The following is a 21,628-nucleotide window of genomic DNA, read 5'->3' as shown; positions in this document are numbered from 1 at the left end:
AGTGTAAAAACTTTTACTTTCAATGCAGAGAGCAGTACAAGTTTATACTGCTCTGCTAATCAGCAAATATAATCATTGGTGGCTAGGGTAAGCCTGGTCTCTTCACTCTGCTCTCCCTCCCTATGCTGATTAAACGTGTAATCTAGGCAATGGCTAAAGGTGCCCATACACTTACACGATTTCCCGCCGATAGGCAGCAGATTCGATCATTGTGATCGAATCTGCTGTGAAATCGATGTGCGTCGATAGCGACATTCGAATGTCCGACAACCGACGCTAGCAGCAATACATTACCTGTTCGACCAGCGTGTGTCCCCGCGGTCCCTTCTCCATGCTGGGCTTCAGCTGGCTTCACTTACTTCCTGTCGGGGGAAGTTTAAACAGTAGAGCGCCCTCTACTGTTTAAACTTCCCCCAACAGGAAGTAAAGTGAAGCTGAAGCCTAGAGCGGAGAAGAGACAGTAGAGACCGGGGAACTCGCGCCGGCCAGATCAGGTAATGTATGCAGGGGGCGGCGGCAGCTCCACAGATTGCAAATTGATTTCATAGTGAAATTGATTCAAAATCTGTTTGCAGTGTAGGCAGCCAATAGATCCCGCTTTGTTCAGATTCCATCACAGAGGGATCTCTCTGCTGGTCGATCTGGTGGCAATTGTCCAGTGTATGGCTGCCTTAAGTCACTTTAGAAGAGGGAGGAGCAGCAGAGTAAAAAGAGGCAGGTAGAGAGTTTCTAAAATCGTCTGAAGTCCCATTCCATTTCCCTGCTTTTCCTAAAAACTAAAACGCTTGTGGTAACACATGGTGCAATGCAGTCCATTGTCCTGAAAAGTAAACAGATGGCAAAAGACTAATGCTCTGCATTACCACTAAACAGGTACAGTAAAGCATTATTTTCATTATTTATTTATTGTATTTATAAAGCACCAACATATTACACAGCACTGGACATCAGTTTAGGTTACATACAATATTTAGGGTGACTTACAGCAATACGACAATACAGGAAAACAAGAAAAAAACAGATCACGCAACACAGTACCGTGTTTCCCCTAAAGTTAGACTTACCCCGAAAGTAAGGCCTCCCTTATATTTCAAGCGTGCTTGATATACAAGACCTACTCCGAAATTAAGACCTAGCTGGGGGGATGCTTTGTGTATGGGGAGGTGTGTGGTCTCTTATCGCACCTCCCTTGTGGCTGCGTTCCCCTCCGTTCCTAGTAATTCCTCCGGTGGCAGCGGTGGCGGCATTGTAATCAATCTGTGAGGCTGCATTTTGACCCTCACTCAAGTACGCTAGTTCGGGCTCTGCGCAGGCGCTCTTTTCCTGTCATCATGTGCGCCCGGCTGATTCGTCCCAGGTGCACATTGATTAATCAAAGTGCACCCTCACAGATTGATTACAATACCGCCACCACCGGAGGAATAAGTTGGAACGGAGGGGGACGTAGCCACAAGGAAGGTGCAGTAGGAGCCTCCACATACACATAGCGTCTAGCCCCTCCCACCCCCAAAAATAAGCCCTAGCACTAATTTCCTCCTCAAAAAGAATATAAGACAGTGTCTTATATTCGGGGAAAGACGGTATGAGTACAAGGTAATGCTTAGTCAGTCACTGGATGGGACCATGAAGATAAGGTAAGTGGAGTTCACTCATATGCATAGCATGGGTACACAGTAAGGGAGGTGCATGATCAGGTAGGACACAAAAGGAGGAGGACCCTGCCCGGAGGCTTACAATCTAGATGGAAAGGTAGGGACACGAGAGGTAGGGGACCAGAGTTCAGCAGCGGGGTTAGAACACTTGTGAGGGGTGGTGGGCCAGAGTAAAAAGGAGAGTTCTGAGGGCCTTCTTGAAGATGCTGAAGGAGGGGGCTGCCCTAATGGGTGGAGAGAGGAAGTTCCATAGTGTTGATGCAGCTCTTGAGAAGTCCTGGAGGCGTGCATGGGACTGGGTGATGCGGGGGGGGGGGGGGTTAAGGAAGGGGCAGTCAGGCGAAGTTCATTGGAGGAGCGGAGTGAGCAGCTAGGTGTGTACCTCTGAGTGCGATCGGAAATGTAGGTGGGACAGGTTTTGTGGACAGATTTGTAAGTCAGGCACAGTATCTTGAATCGGATTCTGGACTGGATAGGAAACCAGTGGAGGGATTCAGAGGGGAGCCGCCATGGGGGAGCGATGGGAGGAGTGAATAATTCTGGCTGCCGCATTCATGTTGGACTGCAGCGGGGCAATTCAGGTCATAGGGAGACAGAAGGGCATTGTAGTAGTCAAGGTGGGAAATTATGAGGCCATGGAAGAGGAGTTTGGTGGTGACAGAGGTCAGGAAAGGGTGGATCTTGCAGATGTTACAGATGTGGAAGTTACATGACTTTGTGAGGTTTTGGATGTGGGGAGTGAAGGAAAGTGCGAAGTCCAGGGTGACACCCAGACAGCGGGCTTGAGAGGTAGGGCGAATGGTAGTGTGGTTAACATGCACATCTGGGAGGTTTAGTCATGGCCGGGGTGGGAAGATCATAAATTCCGTTTTGTCTAGATTTAGTTTTAGGAACCTAGCGGACATCCAGGAGGAGATGGCTGATAGGCAGGAGGAGACCTTGTCCATGGCAGTGGTGAATAGGTCAGGGGTGTGGAGGTAGATCTGGGTGTCATCCAGGCATGCTCAAATTCGGCTTCGGGAGATACCCGGATTGTTGCTATCCGGATATCTTCCAGGTTAAAGGAGGAAGTGTTTGTAATCACGTGACGCGTGTGGAGCGCTTCGGGAGAGGCGCCGAGGGACGACCGAAGAAGACGTCAGAGGTGTAAGCCTGACCCCCCCCCCCCCCCACATAACTGGGAGATATCCGGATAGCAACAATCCAGGTATCTCCCGAAGCAGAATTTGAGCATGCCTGGTGTAATCTGCATACAGATGATAGTTAAAACCCATGGAGGAGATAACCTTGCCAATGGAGGATGTCTATAGGGCGAACAGTAGGGGGCCAAGGACCGAGCCTTAAGGGACTCCCACCGAGAGGTGGTTAGGGGTGGATGAGGACTCATTGAAGGAGGTCGTGAAGGAGTGGTTGGAGAGGTAGGAAGAAAGCCAGGTCAGGGCGAGACGGTGAATGCCCATGGACTGGAGGAGTAGGGGATGGTCTACTGTGTCAAAAGCTGCTGAAAGATCAAGGAGGAGTAGAATGGAGTATTTACCTTCAGATTTAGCTAAGGCAAGGTCATTGACCACTTTGGTGAGAAATGTTTCGGTTGAGTGGGCAGGCCAAAATCCAGATTGCAGTGGGTCTAGCAGTAAGTTGGCATTGAGGTACTGGGTCAGGCATTTGTGAACCAGATGCTCAAGAAGTTTTGAGGCAAAGGGAAGGAGGGAGATAGGGCGGTAGTTGGAGGGCAGTGAGGGATCGAGGGAGGGTTTCTTGAGCAGGGGTAGTACAGTGGCCTGTTTGAAGTCTGAGGGGAAGGTGCCTGTGGATAGGAAGAGGTTAAACGGGGTAGTGAGTACTGGGGCCAAATCCATGAAGTGAGGCTGGAATAAATCAGAAGGGATGGGGTCAAGGGGGAAGGTAGTGGTATGGGAAGTCTGCAGTAGGTGGTTAACTTCCTCAATAGTAGTAGGAGTGAAGGAGATGAGGGGAGGAAAGGGTGGAGGAGGAGCTGGATGGGAGGTGAAGATTGAATATTTCCTGACGAATGGTGACAAATTTGTTGGTGAAGTGGGTGGCTAAATCTGTGGCAGAGAGGGAGGAAATGGAGGGTGGGGGGGTTTAAGCAAGGAGTTGAAATTGGCAAAGAGACGCCGGGGGTTGGAAGTTTGTGCTTCGATGAGCTTGGTAAAGTATTCCTGCTTCGCATCAGCAAGGGCAGTGGGGAACTGCAGCAGGTTAGTCTTGTACTGTAGGAAATCCTGGTCAAGTCGAGTTTTCCTCCATTTCCATTCAGTGGAGCTTGTTACCCTCTGGAGGTTGCGAGTATGGGTAGTGCGCAAGGGCTGGGGGGTTAGGGGGGCGGTTGCAGCAAAATATTGGGGGAGCAGCTTCCTCTAGGGCTGATGAAAGTTTGGAGATACTGAGCTGTAGCAAGATTAGGACAGGTTAGGGTGGGGAGAGTGGAGGAGAGGGCATGGAGGGGGTCAGCAAGGACACTAGGGTTGAGCTTGCGTAGGTCTCGCTGCCATTGACCAGGTGGGTGGGCAGGTAGTTTGGAGGTGCCTTCCGTGAGGAGGTTGAAGGTGAGAAGGTGATGGTCTGAGGGTGGGAAGGGTGCGATGTCAAGGTCTGCAATTGTGGTGGATTTAGTGAATATAAGGTCGAGAGTGTGTTGTACCATGTCAAGGGAGTTGGCTATAGTGAGTAGCCGGGTCACGACAGAGTTGTTGGGTTGGTGGGGAGGTCAGAGGAGAGGATGTGTGGGAGCCAGGAGGCAAGGTTGACAAGAAATTGTGGTTTGGATCCCGGAGGGCGGTATAAAACCACGACAATGGCTGGGAGGGGATTGTGGAGGCGGATAGTGTGAGCCTCGACTGATGTGAATTGTAGAGAGGTAGGTGGAGTGAGGACTTGGGAAGGTGCAGGATGGGGAGAGGAGCAGACCCACCCCTCCCCCAGTCCTGTTGTCTGGTCTGGGGGTGTGACTGAGGTGAAGCCCACCGTAGGATAGGGCAGCCTCTACGGCAGAGTCAGAGGGGGAGAGCCATGACTCAGTGAGTGCGAGGATGGTGAGGGTTTTGGAGAGGAAGAGGTCGTGGACCGCAGTAAGTTTATTGCGGACGAATCTGGCATTCCAGAGACCATAGGATAGGGGGAGCATGTGTTTGTGGGTGGGATGGATGGAAATAAGGTTGGGGCGAGGAGGGGTGTTGAGGTTAATTATGGACAGAGGGCTGTGACGTGTGTGAAGCAGGTGAGCAGGTGATGCTTGTCTAGCAGCAGGTTGTGGCCCTGGGTTAGGTGATATATCACAAGCTGCAAGTAAGCAGGAGGGAGAGAGTGAGCAAATGTGAATAGGATTTTAATGTTTGAGAGTTTTTTGAGCTGCTGGGGGGAGAGAGAGATTTCAGGAGAGCAAACAGTTCATAAGAAGCTGAGCAAGGTGAGGAAAGCAGAGCAGGTGAAATTAACCAGCTGAGCGGTCTGGACGAGCTCAGCTCGTCCAACACCGCCAGCGGCTGCCGCTCAGGCCCTGCTGGGCCGATTTTAATGAAATAAAAAGCAGCACACGCAGCCGGCACTTTGCCAGCCGCGTGTGCTGCCTGATCGCCGCCGCTCTGCGGCGATTCGCCGCGAGCAGCGGCGAAAGAGGGTCCCCCCAGCCGCCTGAGCCCAGCGTAGCCGGAACAAAAAGTTCCGGCCAGCGCTAAGGGCTGGATCGGAGGCGGCTGACGTCACGACGTCGGCTGACGTCGATGACGTCACTCCGATCGTCGCTATGGCGACGATATAAGCAAAACAAGGAAGGCCGCTCATTGCGGCCTTCCTTGTTTATTCTGGGCGCCGGAGGCGATCGGAAGATCGCCTCCGGAGCGCCCTCTAGTGGGCTTTCATGCAGCCAACTTTCAGTTGGCTGCATGAAATAGTTTTTTTTTTATTTAAAAAAAACCCTCCCGCAGCCACCCTGGCGATTTAATCAGAACGCCAGGGTGGTTAATATGACGTGTGGTACATTGGGAAGATGCATGTAGCAATGAAGCTTGTAGATGTTTGCCGACAGGCAGAACATAAGAAAAAGTGCAGCAAACATGGTGTCTCTGATTATAACCAGGAGATTTCCAACCACTAAACAGTTTATATGAGTATGCAGGTAGTGCAAGCAAACCTGTGTAAATACAGAAGCAGATTCTACTTGGCTGTGCAACATATATCCAGCAGTGTATGCGATGCAATGCGGCTGTAATGTGTGGTATGACTTTTTAGTTGTTGCGCTCATGTTATACAGGGAACACAATGGGCTTAATTCAGAAAAGAGTGCTAATTGATAGCGCGAATGTTCGCATGATCACAAATTTTCGCACGACACGATAACGTTTTTGCGCGTAAACACACATTTTCTCGCGCAACCGATATTGTTTGTGTGCAAAAATCCTCATTTGCGCACAAAAATGATCGTTTCGCACGGAAATTCGCGATTGCGCGAAACACAAAAATTCGCGTGAAAACAGACGTGCTATCAGTTAGCACTCTATTCTGAATCAAGTGTACATAAAAAGTAGACTCTATTCTAGGTTACCAATGTTCTATTTACCATTAGTACTAAGTGTACATTTCATTATCTCAGTTTTAATATTTTTTTTTTTTTTTTATGTTTTTATTGAATAAAAAAAAAAATTCTCGTCAATGAACAGGCGATTACAAATTTGTAACACATTCACGGACATGAAAAATGTACCATATAACATCCGTCCATTGAACAATATTACTTATCAAAGTTGACAACATTTTTCTTTAACGCCCCCTCCCACCCTCCCTCCCCCCCCCCCCCCCTTTCCCACACAGCAATAACTTTAACATTGTAACATCCACAGTTTTCACGGGGAAATCCAACACTGATAGATCTGTAATTTTCTCTTCTCCTGTGCATTACAGGTTAAGAATTTGTTCCGCTTTTCACTAAGTGCTTTTGAAAATAAATATATCCCTGAGAATCCTCTATGAAAAGATGGACTAGTCCAAAACCTGTCATTTCTGTCAGATTTCTACTACCTACTGTAAGTGACAGCAACATAGGAGAAAAATAATTTATGGTTCATTTTACTCTGGAAAAAATGTACTTCTTATTTGTATATGTTTGCACATATTTTAAATTTTACAGTTTTTCGCTGTAGTGCCCCTTTAAGGTCTCCTAAAGAAGGAGTTGATGGATAAATCCACCTATTAAACACCACTTTCCTTGCTGCAATCAAAATTATATGTACTAAAATTGGTTGGTTTAGTTTGTTTTTGTTCATCCGATTCAACCTTATGATAATTAAATAGCAACATCCATGGATCCCTTTTTATAACCCGTTTAATCAATTTGCGCACTTTGTTCCAAAAAAGTACAACAACAGGACACTCCCATACACAAAATAGATTAGCATTTGAAAGCTTACATTTGGGGCATTGAGGTACATAGGTAGAATTGGTAGGAGGATTTCTATATCTAATATCAAAGGCATACTTGGCTTTATGAATAAACAACAAGTGTGATTCTCGCCAAACCTCATATGTTATCAATTGCCTTACAGCGATATTCCCCTCAAATATCTTTTTAGCAGATAGTTTTAATTTTTAATTCAGGTCTGCTTTAACAGTAATCTTTTGCATGGTACTGTAGATATTTTTCCAGAACTATTCAACTCAGTCTTGATCAATAAACAGTTTCAGATCGAGTGATATTAACGATCGCTAGTGCCGCTCAATGCCAAATGTCACCTTAAAGGATACCCGAAGTGACGTGACATGATGAGATAGACATGTGTATGCACAGTGCCTAGCACACAATAAACTAGGCTGTGTTCCTTTTTTCTTTCTCTGCCTGAAAGAGTTAAATATCAGGTATGTAAGTGGCTGACTCAGTCCTGACTTAGACAGGAAGTGACTACAGTGTGACCTTCACTGATAAGAAATTCCCATTGTTTACCTCTTTCTTGCTCTCAGAAGCTATTTTCTGCTAGGAAAGTGTTTTATAGTTGGAATTTCTTATCAGTGAGGGTCACACTGTAGTCACTTCCTGTCTGAGGCCTGGGGCACACCCGAGGAGTTTTTCTGAGCGTTTTGAGTTTTTAAATCTGCTGCTAATGTTATCCTATGTGTCTGTGCACACTGGAGCAATGAGGTTTTGTAAAAAAAAAACCCATAGCATTACATTGGGAAGAGCTTTTAGAGGTTTCAAAAGCTCTTCCCAATGTAATGCTATGGTTTTTTTTTTTACAAAACCTCATTGCTCCAGTGTGCACAGACACATAGGATAACATTAGCAGCAGATTTAAAAACTCAAAACGCTCAGAAAAACTCCTCTGGTGTGCCCCAGGCCTGAGTCAGGACTGAGTCAGCCACTTACATACCGGATATTTAACTCTTTCAGGCAGAGAAAGAAAAAAAGGAACACAGCATAGTTGTGTGTGCTAGGCACTGTACATACACATGTCTATCTCATCATGTCACATGTCAGTTCGGGTATCCCATAAACCTAAATGTGCATATTTCCTCCTGCTTGAACAATTACCTGCTATCTAGAAGCCCCTCTTGGACTCCCCAGGCTGCCTCTTGGACTGCATTGCTAATCTCATGTCGGGATGTGTAAGCAAAGCAAACATTCAAAAAACACCTGTAGGAAAAAAATAAAAAATAAATAAGACAAAATTAAGGAATTATAAAAAGGCATAAACGCCCTGTATCAACTTCGCACCCACAATACTGTACAGTCACTATAAAAAGGCTTCCTATTTGTGCATCAAATTATATCATATATGTCAAAATGTTTAAAGAGACACTGAAGGGGGAAAAAAATATGATATACTGAATTGGTTGTGTAGTATGGATAATTACTAGAACATTAGTAGCAAAAAAAATATTCTTATTTGTATTTTCAGTTATACAGCTTTTTTTTTTTTTTTAAACATTGCATCACTCTAATATTTGCAGTTTACACACTGCTCAGCATTCTAAATGTTTTTTTTACAGAACAGGCTGTGAACTTTTGACCTGTCCTGAACTGTTCTCTGCAAAAGAAAAAACAATACAGTTAATTATTATTATTATTATTATTATTATTTAGTATTTATATAGCGCCGACATATTACGCAGCGCTGTACAGTGTATATATATATATATCTTGTCACTAACTGTCCCTCAAAGGAGCTCACAATCTAATCCCTACCATTGCCATATGTCTATATTATGAAGTGTAAGTACTGTAGTCTAGGGCCAATTTTTTAGAGGGAGCCAATTAACTTATCTGTATGTTTTTGGAATGTGGGAGGAAACCGGAGTGCCCGGAGGAAACCCACGCAGACACAGAGAGAACATACAAACTCTTTGCAGATAGTGCCCTGGCTGGGATTCGAACCAGGGACCCAGCGCTGCAAGGCGAGAGAGCTAACCACTACGCCACCGTGCTGCAGTTAAGATAACAACCTTCGGAACACAGAGCTCTCTAGGAATTTGAAAGTCTGGGGCTGGTTCAGACGGGCATTTTTTTGGGATCTACCGCCGTTCCATGCAAGTGAATGGGAGCGTTTAGAGCTGGCTTTTGCAGGCTTTCATAAAAGCCTGGCGGTAGATCCCGGCGTTGCGTCTAGTCTCGAAAGCAACATGCTGCTTTCAGAGGTGGTGAACGCCAGGAAACAATAGCAGAGACCAGAACTGCTAGCCTTGAACGCTTCCCAAAAGCCTTCAAAAGCTAGCTTTTAAACGCTGGCGTTTGAACGCGACGCAAAGCAAAAGCTCAGCAGACGCCCGTGTGAACCAGCCCTTACAGGGAACCTTAACGAGGGGTTAAAAGTTTCACTTACCTGGGGCTATTACCAGCCCCCTGCAGCAGTCCTGTGCCCTCCGAGCCGCTCTTGAATCTTCCAGTCCCCCGCTGTCACTTAGTTTCATTTTTGACGTCTCACCAGTCGGCCAGCCACCATGCGTATTATTGGACGCATTCCCTACTGCAATAAGCACTGTTGCGGACCGCATAGCGTACAAAAATATGCGTTGCCACATTCCGCACGCGTAGATATGTGGCAACGTGCGCTAATTGCAGTAGGGAATGCGCCCAATAATACGCATGGCGGTCGGCCGACTGGTGAGTCGTCAAAAACAAAACTAAGTGACAGCGGGGGACCGGAGGATTCCAGAGCGGCTCCGAGGGCACAGGACTGCTGCAGGGGGCTAGTAATAGCCCCAGGTAATTGAAACTCTTTACCCTCTTACCCCCCGCCCCCCCCCCCCCCCGTTAAGTTAAGGTTCCCTTTAAAGAGAGTCAGAGATGAAGCACCCTCTTGTATTTTACCTTATAAATCAGTGGGAACATGACAGTAAACACCTCATGTGCTCTTTGTTTCATTGTTCTCTGTTTACTCTGACTGTTATCACCTCTGATAAGAATCCCAGACTGAGCACTCAGTCTAGCTTTGCTATGGAAAGATTATAGCTGAGTCTGTCTTCTCTCATGTCTTTTCAAGCCCAAGCCTGCCCCCTTGTGGCTCTGTTATAATGACTCAGCTATAAATCATTCCCTGCAAAGCCAGACTGAATGCTCAGTCCGGGATTCTTATCACAGACACTTTTAGCAGTGAGGATGAAACAAGAGAGCAGGGTAAGTGTTTTCTCTAATGTTCCCACTGATATATATGGTAAAATACACAAGGGTGCTTCGTCTCTGGTTCCCTTTAAGGCAGCCATACACTGGTCGATTGCCACCAGATCGACCAGCAGATAGATCCCTCTGTGATCAAAGAGGGATCTATTGGCTACCTACACTGCAAACAGATTTTGAATTCACAATCTGTGGAGCTGCCGCCGCCCCCTGCATATATTACCTGATCCGGCCAGCGCGAGTCCCCCGGTCTCTGCTGTCTCTTCTACGCTCTGGGCTTCAGCTTCACTTTCCTTCCTGTCGGGGGAAGTTTAAACAGTAGAGGGCACTTCCCCCGACAGGAAGTAAGTGAAGCCAGCCGGAGCCCAGCACGGAGAAGGGAGCGCGAGGACACGTGCAGGAGGATCAGGTAATGTATTGTCACTAGCGGTGGACATCGGACATTCTAACGCTGCTATCGACGGACTCCCGACCCGCCGGTGATCAAGCAAAATTTTCCACGCGGATTTCGGACGGACGATTTCACAGCAGATTCGATCACAGTGATTGAATCTGCTGTCTATCAGTAGGAAATCAAGTAAGTGTATGGGCACCTTTAGAGCTCAATGGCAATTTGCATAGATAACAACGGGAGTTTCTTAACTCTTCCTGTACTGGAAACAACATTAGACTTATGTCTCTGCATCTAATGCTTTATTTCTTAGCAGTACTACACATACAAATTATATCATAATTATTTTTTTTTTCGCTTCAGTGTCCCTTTAAGAAAAAAAATATTTGTTACGCTTATGCGCTATCTTCATCTGTGACTACTATTATGCCTAAATATGATAAATGACAGTAGAGATGGTCAATGAGATGCTAATTAGTTTGGCTTGCCTGCAAATTGTATGATTATTAGAAATAAGCCAATAGGATCCACTTCCTGATAATTTTGGCAGGCCAATTCCAAGCGGCATACAATTTGAATTCAATTTGCAAGTAGGCCACAACTATTAGCTTCTCATAATTACATAGTTGCATAGTAATTTGGGTTGAAAAAAGACATACGATCATCGAGTTCAACCAGAAAAAGTACAACACTAGCCTGCTCCCTCCCATATCCCTGTTGATCCAGAGGAAGGCGAAATATAATTATCATAGTCTATATCAAATAGTGGGATGCCTTACCAGTAGGTATGTATCCAGAAGGCAGCTCTTATGCAATTATAAACCTCTTAAAGCGAACCTGAGGTGAGATTGATATGGAGGCTGCCATATTTATTTCCTTTAAAATGTATTGTTAAAATCACACAAAAGTAAACATACCAGTGCGTTAGGGGACATCTCCTATTACCCTCTGACACAATTTCGCCGCTCCTCGCCGCATTAAAAGTGGTTAAAAACAGTTTTAAAAAGTTTGTTTATAAACAAACAAAATGGCCACCAAAACAGGAAGTAGGTTGATGTACAGTATGTCCACACATAGAAAATACATCCATACACAAGCAGGCTGTATACAGCATTCCTTTTGAATCTCAAGAGATCATTTGTGTGTTTCTTTCCCCCTGTTCTCATGCACTGAAGTTTCAGGCTGCTTGTTTCTTCCTGCAAACAGCTTTGCCCTTGTCTGTAATTCTTCAGTATGTGAAAGCCCAGCCAGCTCAGGGGACGATTTATCCAGCTTGTAAAAGATAAGAGAGAAGCTGCTCTAATCCTAAATAACACACAGGCAGTGTGCATAGAGGGGCCTGGAAGGGGAAGTTCATAGCAGAACCACAACACTGAAGAACTTGGCAGCCTTCCAGACACAGGCCGACAAGTCTGACAGGGGAAAGATACATTGATTTATTATAGAGACAGTGATAGTATAAAGTGCTCCAGTAAGCCAGAACACATTAGAATAGCTTTTTGAACTTGTAGGATGATAAAAAACAGGATGCAATTTTTGTTACGGAGTCTCTTTAAAGCAATACCAGTTGCGTGGCTGCCCTGCTGATCCTTTGCCTCTAATACTTTCAGCCTTAGGCCACATACACACATCAGACCATAGTCTTTTGAAAATGAAAGATCACAGACCAGTTTTACCCCCTTCCATGTAGTATGAGAGCCATACCTTCACAGTCTTTTCTATGGAGCTTAACTCTCCATCAGAAAAATATTTGCAAGATGCTGCACAGACACAAAAGATCAGTATCTGCAAAAGATCTGTTCCTGCCAAAAATCCGTTCCTGCAAATTGCATTCATAGTCTATGAGATCTGCAGATCATCATACACACCATGTTTAACTGACATTCATCTGCAGATCAGACAATCATCTGCAGATCTGAAAATCCATCCTGGTGGGTCTGATCTGCAGATGAAGGTCTGTTAAACAAGGTGTGTATGATGATCTGCAGATATAGACTATGAATGCATTTTGCAGGAACGGATCTTTTGCAGGAACAGATCTTTTGCAGATACTGATCTTTTGAATGTCTACAGCATGTTTGCGTGCAGCATCTTGCAAAGATTTCTGTCTGATGGGGAGTTCAGCTCCATAGAATAGACTGTGTAGGTATGGCTCTCATACTACATGGAAGGGGGTAAAATTGGTCTGTGATCTTTCATTTTCCAAAGACTATGGTCTGATGTGTGTATGTACCTTTAGACCCTGAGCAAGCATGTAGCAGATCAGATGTTTCTGACAATATTGTCAAGCTTGTTTCTGGTCTACTTCAGATGCTACTGCAGCCAAATATATCAGCATGGCTGCCAGGCAACTGGCACTGTTTACAAGGAAATAAATAGGGCAGCCTTTTCTCGCAGTTCGGGTTCCTTTTAACCTGGATTGGGCAGGATTTTTGCTGTAAAGGGCACAGTGTAGGCACAAAGGTTTCCGTTATGTACACAGAAAAGCACCCACTACTTCCCTTTATCAAAATCCAATTTGCCTTGAACTTTAGCTGTACACTTGCACATGGGCTTTAGGAACAAACCTGAAGTTTTTCACATGTACAATAGCAGACTACAGTAATATGAAGCAAGTAAATATGGTTATAACATAAGAGTTAACAGCAACCATGCCAAGGTGGCATGATTGACCAACACAAAAGAGTTCAGGCAAGTGGAGAAGGTTATCCAGCCAGTGAGGTAAGTATGGTGAACAGCACCAGATTGATTGAAAATACTCACTTAGAATAGTCCTTGGTTTCAAGAACAGCTTGTGCAATAAGTTTCTGGATGTCCAATGGAAGCAAAGTCAAGTCACCCAACACTCTAATACATACTTCATGCTTCTGAAGCTTATCTCTGTGCACAAAGAATACAACAAAGACATTACAATGAAAAATGACCATTTTCTGGTATATTTATGCATCACAACTAAAACAGTAGGTCTGCATATTGAACAAGGTACAGGCATACACTTGACAGCACCGATTTTCATCAGTTTTGATAATTATCGGATCAGATGGTCCATTGGCTGCCAAGTTGCTAGAGGTCTGGGCACCTTAATTATCTTTCCCTACTTACTCCTGCCCAGGAATCCCATCTCCCCACTGTGCCTTCTGAAAGTTAACATATTAGGTTTAAAAAAAAAAAATGAATGAATGTAAACAGCCACCATATAAATGGAACCTGAAGAACTACTGTTTGAATGTATTAGACAACAAACATGACCAAGCGCTGAAATTCTGCTTTGAGAACCAAACACACGTCAGACATGTGGCTTTTGCAAGCTCACTGCATACCACCAGCAGGTTGCTAGAATTTGCCACCTGTGTAGGGAAAACGGGCTGGTCCTCAACACTGCAAAAATAGTTGACTTTAGGAAGCACACCCCCAGCCCACCTCCAATCCACAAGGATGGCGCGGAAGTTGAAAGAGTAACTTCTGTCTGCCTCATGGGCACTACCATTTCCAATGACCTGAGTTGGAAGGCCAACACCACTTCCACCCAGAGGAAAGCCCAACAGAGACTATTCTTCCTCCATCAACTGAAGAAGTTCAGTATGGCCCAGGAGCTTCTATCGAGCTTTTACTCTGCCATTACTGAATCGGTCCTCCGTTCTTCCATCCTGGTCTGGTATGCTGGCTCCTCTGCCAGTGACAGACACAAACTACAGAGGGTCATCAGATCAGTGGAGAGGTTCACTGGGAAACCATTTCACCCTCTGGACCTCTTCTACAACATAGGTTCTCAACGTGCGGTACACATACCCCAAGGGGTACTTCAGATGGTTCCAGGGGGTACTCGGGCTTGATATACTTAACCAAGAATAACACATTTATAGTTTTAGAAAATGATAAATCTTATTTAAAACAAAACCAAATTAGTATTTTAGCTAATTAAAAGCAATATTAAATGCTTGGAAATTGTTTAGAACCAATTATCATGTACTACGATTAAAGGAATACTATCGATTCACATATTTTCAATTGACACAGGAATTGTTTGGGAAGTGCTGCTAAGTGCTGGTGTATAAATTTTAGTAGCAACTTCTTTGTTTACTGTTATCAATATACATTCAAACTTTACTGACGCCAAAACTGACGGCTGACTGAGCCATGAGGAGAGGGGAAATTCCCCTCACACTTGATCAGTTAACTCTATGTGTAGCTCTGTGTGTGACAGAGAGAAAGCTGCAGCTCCTGTGTCCTGTGTTTCTGACTGACCTGTCTAAAGAGAGCAGAGGAAATGTAACTAATTCTCACAGCTTTTTCATACTGTTTTTGCTTTCAGAGTTTAATATGTTTGATATTTGCTTTCTATAGTCTGATATGCAACTCTGGCTGTGCATTGAAGCAGACACCCCTTCTGCAATGGATTTGTCCCAATATAGCTAAATCCTACCCTCAATCAATTACAGTTTTTGCCTCTGATATTTAACATGAAAAGTAGGAAAATGTTTACACAGCTACTTAGACATTATTTGCACACTGTCATTTTAGAACACTTGGGTATCGATAGTATTCCTTTAAATATATATTTGTCAAGGGGTACTTGTGATAATGTTTACTATGCTATGGGATACTTGGTGAGTACAGGGTTTTAAAAGGGGTATATGACAATAAAATGTTGAGAAACACTGGTCTACAACACCAGTCTGCGCTCCAGAGCACTGAGGATCACCAACCATCCATCACACCACTGCTTCTTCAGTCGGCTTCAGTCAGGTCGAAGGTTTCAGTTCATCTCCACCAGGACCACAAGATACAGGAATAGCTTTTTCCCTTGGCTGTCAACTTACTTAACTCTCTTCACACACTACCCCCTTTCCCAACCTCAGCGCTCCCTTCCTCCCCCTAACTTAGGGTCCCTTTTTGTTTTTCCTTTTCGATGCTGTAACAGAAAATTCATGTTTCAGTCTGCTGTATATTGCACTTAGTAGGGGTAATTTTTGGTATGAAATTGCTGTATTTGTAAATTATGCTACTCTGCTTTGTTTGTCAAATGGTGTTCCTGTTGCACACTGTGTGTCTTATCCTTTACTTAAGCCCAGTAGGTGCCAAGTCCAATTCCCATCACATGCTTGGCAAAATAAAAATGATTCAGATTTAATCAATCGTTCATGATCATTTTAACCATAAATGATGTGGCAGATAGACCTGCACAGACACCAAAATGACAGCATGAAATGTTGAATGTAGTGCTCTGTGCATCACTGCTGTTTAGGCTTGGAAAGTATTGCACTGAACAGTTAAAAGGGAAACTGAAGTGAGCAAGATACAGAGGCTGCCATCTTTATACTCTATTAAACCATGACAGTTTTCTGACTTCTATGCTGATGCTCTGCCTCTAATACGTTAAGTCACTGTCCCAGAATGACCGTGCATATCCTTGGACTCCACTGGCTATGCACTCGTTGCAGGTGTGTGACAAACATGAAAGAATGAAGATAGTAGCCTTCTTATTGCTCTCAATTCATGTTGCCTGTAAGTACTGCACAATTTGAGACTGGTTAGTGAGAGCTTGTAGTATGGTTTGAGCTATCTTTTTTCATTATAGTTCCAGTCACAGGCCCAGGACGCCACCATATGTTTGGAGAGAATTCTGCCTTTATCTCACTCCAAACATAGAATATCAGTAGTGTAGGTACAAACAGTGCACAGCAAATAGGTTACTTAAATAAGCTTCAGTTTCCTCTGTGATGCTTAAGATATTTAAATGTAGTCTTTATCTGTAATGTATTTTCTTAAATCTTACTTTTCTTCCAGAAGACGGGCAAATTTTTGGCGCGCTAGCTCCATCAAGCCTTCTACCTCCTCCTTGGAACGCTTGAAATTCTCAATACTGAAAGCATAGACCGTCACTTCACAAATACCAAGATTTAAACACCAACGTAGTGTCTACATGCAAAGAGAAAAACACAGGAGAATTTGCATGTAACTGTTCATGTTAAAATAGGAGTCCATGGCAGTCACCCGTGTGAGCCAGCCCTAATGCTGTCCTTTCTCTGTATAGATTAACTTGTTGAAGCAGAAATTGCCCACAGAAATAAAATTTGGGATGCTTGGGTGTCCACTCATGGTGTAGACATGACAATGTGAGAGTGGCTTCTTTTTCCATCTCATTTAGATAATCAAAGATACTGCTCATCAGCAAGGAGACATACCTGCCCACTTTTTTTTTTTTTTTTTTTTTTAAACCTTCTCCGTATCTCTTACCTTCTCTTCTTCTACTCTTAGTTATTGGTAACATATACTACTTAAGGTGCATGCACATACACAAAGGATATTGCCTGCAGGGATTGGTATTTGGCCCATTGGGCGACAGTTTGGGGCAAAGTGCTGCACGGACTCATCATTGCTATGGGTGCGCGGGGAGGGGGGCCAATGGTGCGGCACATAATGTAGCAGCTTCTGTGGGAGCTGTGCCAAAAATGTGCGAGGACCTCGGCCTTTCAGGACTGGAGATAGACAACAGTTGTAGGGTGTGTACGAGGCTTCAGTTAAGCATAGACATATGCAATTCTTTTTGTCACGATAATTAAATATTTTGAATATGGAAGAGGTCAGGACTGAAATGTATTATCTGCTAACCATGCTTCTGGGTGTAACTGTCTGCCAACTGTTGTCGATTGCTGGTCACTGACACCCTGTACTTGAAGGGGAAATCTATCCAATGGGGACACAGACACTAATAAAACTCTCAAAACATTGCTTACTCTTTCCACACTTTTCAGAACTGAATAATAATAATAAACAAAAAATTTCCCATCAGATCCTTTGCTTCTCATTCACATTAAAGAGAACCCGAGGCGGGGTTGTGACAATGCAATCCAGGTACAGAGGCTGGGTCTGCCTATACTGCCCAGCCTCTGTTGCTATTCCAATCCCCCCTAAATTCCCCCTGCACTCTGCAATTCTCCATAAATCACAGTTGCGCTGTGCGGGCTGTGTTTACATCTGTACTGTCACTCTGCATGCTCCCCCCGCCTCCTGCATAGCTCCGGTCCCGTCCGCGTCCCTTCCCTCCAATCAGTGGGGAGGGAAGGGATGCGAGCAGGGACCGGAGCTATGCAGGAGACAGGGGGGGGGGAGCGGCAGACTGACAGTACAGAGATAAACACAGCCCGCTGCGACATGCTGTGTGTCGACAGCGCGGCTGTGATTTATAGGGGATAGCAGAGCGCAGGGGGGGCTTAGGGGGGATTAAAATAGCAACAGAGGCTGGGAAGTATAGGCAGACCCAGCCTCTGTATGTGGATTGCATTGTCAGAACCCCACCTCGGGTTCTCTTTAAGGATTAAATAGGAATCATAAATAGGCGTATTTGGACAACAAAGTTGTGGTCACATGATCCCTGCAGCCTGCTGCTCCATTTTCCCTCCTGGAAGTGGATACAGTGGCTTGGCCTGATGAGGATGATGCAGTGCCATCTAAACTTCTGCAGTGTGGTCAAACTGCTGGACAGGTTGACTATTGAATAGCTAGCCTCAGAGTCAACAATGAAGAGAAGGGGTGCAGGGAGCATGTAACCAGGACTTTGTGTCCTGAATTCGGACACTTAGTTGATCTTCTATATATTCCACCTACTGTTTCTAGCAAGGTAACAGGTTTATGTGATGGCAGACTCAGTAGGGTTCTTATCACGTGTGCTTTAAAGCAAACCTGTGATCAAAGAAGTAAATAAAAGTTAGCTACTTCAGTAGTGGGAAGCCTCTGGATGATCCAGGGGCTTACAATATTTTCTCATCCCCACCCCTGCTGGTCGGACCCTCCTCTTTTTGGCATCCAGGCTCCCCTCAAAGTACAAGCATGGCCACACTGCCCAGGTACCAGTTTAGTCAGTGCCTGCGCAGTAGCACAAAGCCACCAGTGCACAGAGGAAAAAACATGTTCAAGAGCTGCTACTATGCATGTACAGTACAGCTGCGGTTGTACATACTGGGGGGGAGGGGGGGGGCACATGAAAACACACTCAACATGCTCTTGTTCAACATGTTCAGAGGGTCCCAGCATTGGATCGGCTTGGTTGAGGAGGATCAAGGAAGCCTATAGATTATCCAGAGGCTTCTTTCTACTGTGGTATGTATCTAACTTTTACAGGTTTTTTTTAGCTCACAGGTGTCCTTTAATATAGAAGGAAAAGATTAATTTGTCTCCAAACAATGGCTGTGGAGTCAGAGTCGAGGAGTCAGAACAATGTTTGGGTCCTGGAGTTGTTGGGGAAAAAAAAAAAAAAGAGAAGAGAAGATGAGATAACATGTTTTATTTCTGAGATAATAGTCATCATAAATACCAGTATGTGCAGTAATAGCAGTGCAAAAATGAAATAAAAAACAAGTTACTTGTGCTGCTGCAATAAAGCAGTCACCACATTTTTAAAATCAGATATCCACATCTGTATCTGATTGCGTAATATGTTGGCGCTTTATAAATACAATAAATAAAAATAAATAAATCTGGTTGTGACTTATAGCTGTTGTGAATCCACTGAGAATGTTGCGCACATTGAACACAGAGGTGTTGTCTATCACCCATAATAGGGGAAGAATTCCCTCATTCCCCTACAGAGTACCTACACATCACTTAGAGACGTACCCAGTTAGATTGCCTAGGGCCTGATCAATGTTCTTTGTTCCTGTCTGCACTCTCTACATGTACTCTTACAAAGGACTAGTTTTGATTTCTATTCAACAGCTATTCTATACCTATATCCTAAGTTTAGTTAAAGTGCTTCGCTGGTGTACCAAAAAAAAAAAAAAAAAAAGGTATGCCAATTCTTAAAAGTTAGAATACCACAACACATTGTGTTTATTAAATATTCACTGGAACCCCATATCAGCTGTGTTTCGGTGCAAAGTTCCACCCCATTGGCGAAAATGCCCCTTTGTTTTGTTCCCAAAAGCAGATGCCATCTTAATACAGCTTTAAAATTCCTAAGCTTTGCAGTGATGAAATGCCTTTTGTGTTACATACTTTCAATCAACAATCAACAAGATTATTATATGCAAATAAGAGGAGTCCGAGTCAGTGATCCTACTTCAACTCCGACTCCTCTGTTTATGATATCATAAATAGAGGAGTCGGAGTTGAAGTAGGATGAATTTTGTTCTGACTCCATCCTACCTCAAATCCGTCCTCCATCCTACAGTCAACAGCATGTGGCAGTCTTCATAGTGTTATAATGTAACATGTAGAAATCTATCTTCACTCATATCTTTATGCCTGGATCAAGCGATTACTGAAGGTTTATTGATGCACAGGATTGAACAGGCTTGCCTGCTTGCACACTGACCTTTCATGAGAATGATTTATGGTACTTGTATGGGGCGCAGCAAATCTGATTGCCACTGAATATCTATAGGTTACGTTACATGGCCTCACTTTTGCTCTTCAGAATGCTGTGCACACCCACTGTTGAGGACAGACTGGAAATACTAGATTTAATGTCCACGTAACTACATCCTGAGATGCTGGTGTGTGTATGAGCACGTGTATATAGCTGAACAGCCAGAAGCAAAACATCTAACCTCTGCAAGCTTTTCAAAGCCCTGAGAATGTCCCTCTTGTCTTTCCACATGACATTTTTGTGCATATCTGCGGTTTCCATCCATGATAAATGCAACATGTTTTGGCATAGGACCAGCCTATTATACAAAAGAGAAATTAACATTGTATTTAATTAGCAGTCATCACTTTTAGTAAACACACAAACATTGGACATGCATATAAAAGAAGCAAATTATGACATAAAAATGGAGTTTATTTTACAGGGCTGTGGAGTCGGAGTGGAGGAGTCTGAGCCATTTTGGATACCAGGAGTCGGAGTCGGTGGTTTCATAAACTGAGGAGTTGTAGTTGGATTATTTTTGCACCGACTCCACGCCCTGTCATTTTATAAAGCGTGCCATACTTGAGCCAACAAGAGCTAAGTGAGACCTACAAATGTAGCTCCCGAACCTAAATACTGATTGAGAACGTTAGCTGTGCTATGCAAGCGTATGTATGTACGCGTCGCTGGCAAGTTGGCCGCCAGGAGAGCCTAATGATGGCTCTCCCTGCTGTTGCAAAACTCCCCGGCGGCGTTAAATACTATTCTGCCTCCGAGTTGGAGGGAGATGTAATCGGGGTCTGGAAACCGCCAGTCCCTGAATTACATTGCTGCTATGGGGTGTCTGGTTTTGGTGCTCAATGGTGAGCGCAGTCCGCCAAAAACACCTGCTTCGCTATGCAACACCTGCTGGTTTCAATCACCCAAAATGCCATGGAAACTACACTAAGCATAACTTTGTACTGCCAAAGGTAATAAAATAATGCAGCTGCTGCTTAATACACTGTCTGACAGATCCAGATTTTCTAGCACTCAAAAGCATTCTTTTGATTGATTCACTACTGAAATTTAGTTGAAAATGTAATATACTTCAGAAATTTGCAGAAATTATCGGCACTTGCAGTAAAAAATGATCACGTGAGTTAAAGAGTACCTGAGACAAGATGCCTCTCAGGTTCCATATTTACATGGGGGTTTCTTAAGCCCTCCCTGGGGTCGCTCATCCCTCACCATCTCCCCGGGTCACTCCTGTCACCTGCAATACCAAGTACCATAAGTAAGTACCATACTTACCTGGGGATTCCTTAAGTCCCCTTGAGACCGCTCGTCCCTTGCGGTCTCTCCAAGTGGCTCCTATCACCCGCAATAGTTCCCGAAAGCCTGGCTGAGTCACGCTTCGTCGCATATGCACAGCCCGGCCAGCTGCGCTCCCGTTCCTGGGAGTGTTCTGCGCCTGCTCAGTAGTACTGTGCAAGTGCAGAACGCTCCCAGACGTGGGAGCGAGAGGAAAGGACCGCGCCTGGCCGATCTGCACATGTGCGACGAAGCGTGACTCGGCTAGGCTTTCGGGCACTATTGCGGGTGATAGGAGCCACTTGGAGAGACCGCAAGGG

General features: G+C 44.6%; 1 protein-coding gene across 3 annotated transcripts in view; it reads right to left on the bottom strand.

Moving 5' to 3' along the window:
- Positions 1 to 21,628, bottom strand: part of DHDDS (dehydrodolichyl diphosphate synthase subunit) — a 42,522-nt gene that overhangs the window by 10,516 nt on the left and 10,378 nt on the right. For all 3 annotated transcript variants that reach the window (XM_068269230.1, XM_068269232.1, XM_068269231.1), the window contains exons 3-6: positions 20,215 to 20,331; positions 16,443 to 16,585; positions 13,430 to 13,546; positions 8,194 to 8,295 (exon numbers count right to left, since the gene is read on the bottom strand). In XM_068269230.1, coding sequence (XP_068125331.1) covers positions 8,194 to 8,295; positions 13,430 to 13,546; positions 16,443 to 16,585; positions 20,215 to 20,331 — 479 coding nt within the window. The remainder of the gene's footprint in view (positions 1 to 8,193; positions 8,296 to 13,429; positions 13,547 to 16,442; positions 16,586 to 20,214; positions 20,332 to 21,628) is intronic.

The sequence above is a fragment of the Hyperolius riggenbachi genome, chromosome 2 (assembly GCF_040937935.1).
Source record: "Hyperolius riggenbachi isolate aHypRig1 chromosome 2, aHypRig1.pri, whole genome shotgun sequence".
NCBI lineage: Eukaryota > Metazoa > Chordata > Amphibia > Anura > Hyperoliidae > Hyperolius > Hyperolius riggenbachi.
The sequence above is the reverse complement of the archived record's forward strand: the minus strand, read 5'-3'. Positions and strand labels throughout refer to the sequence as shown.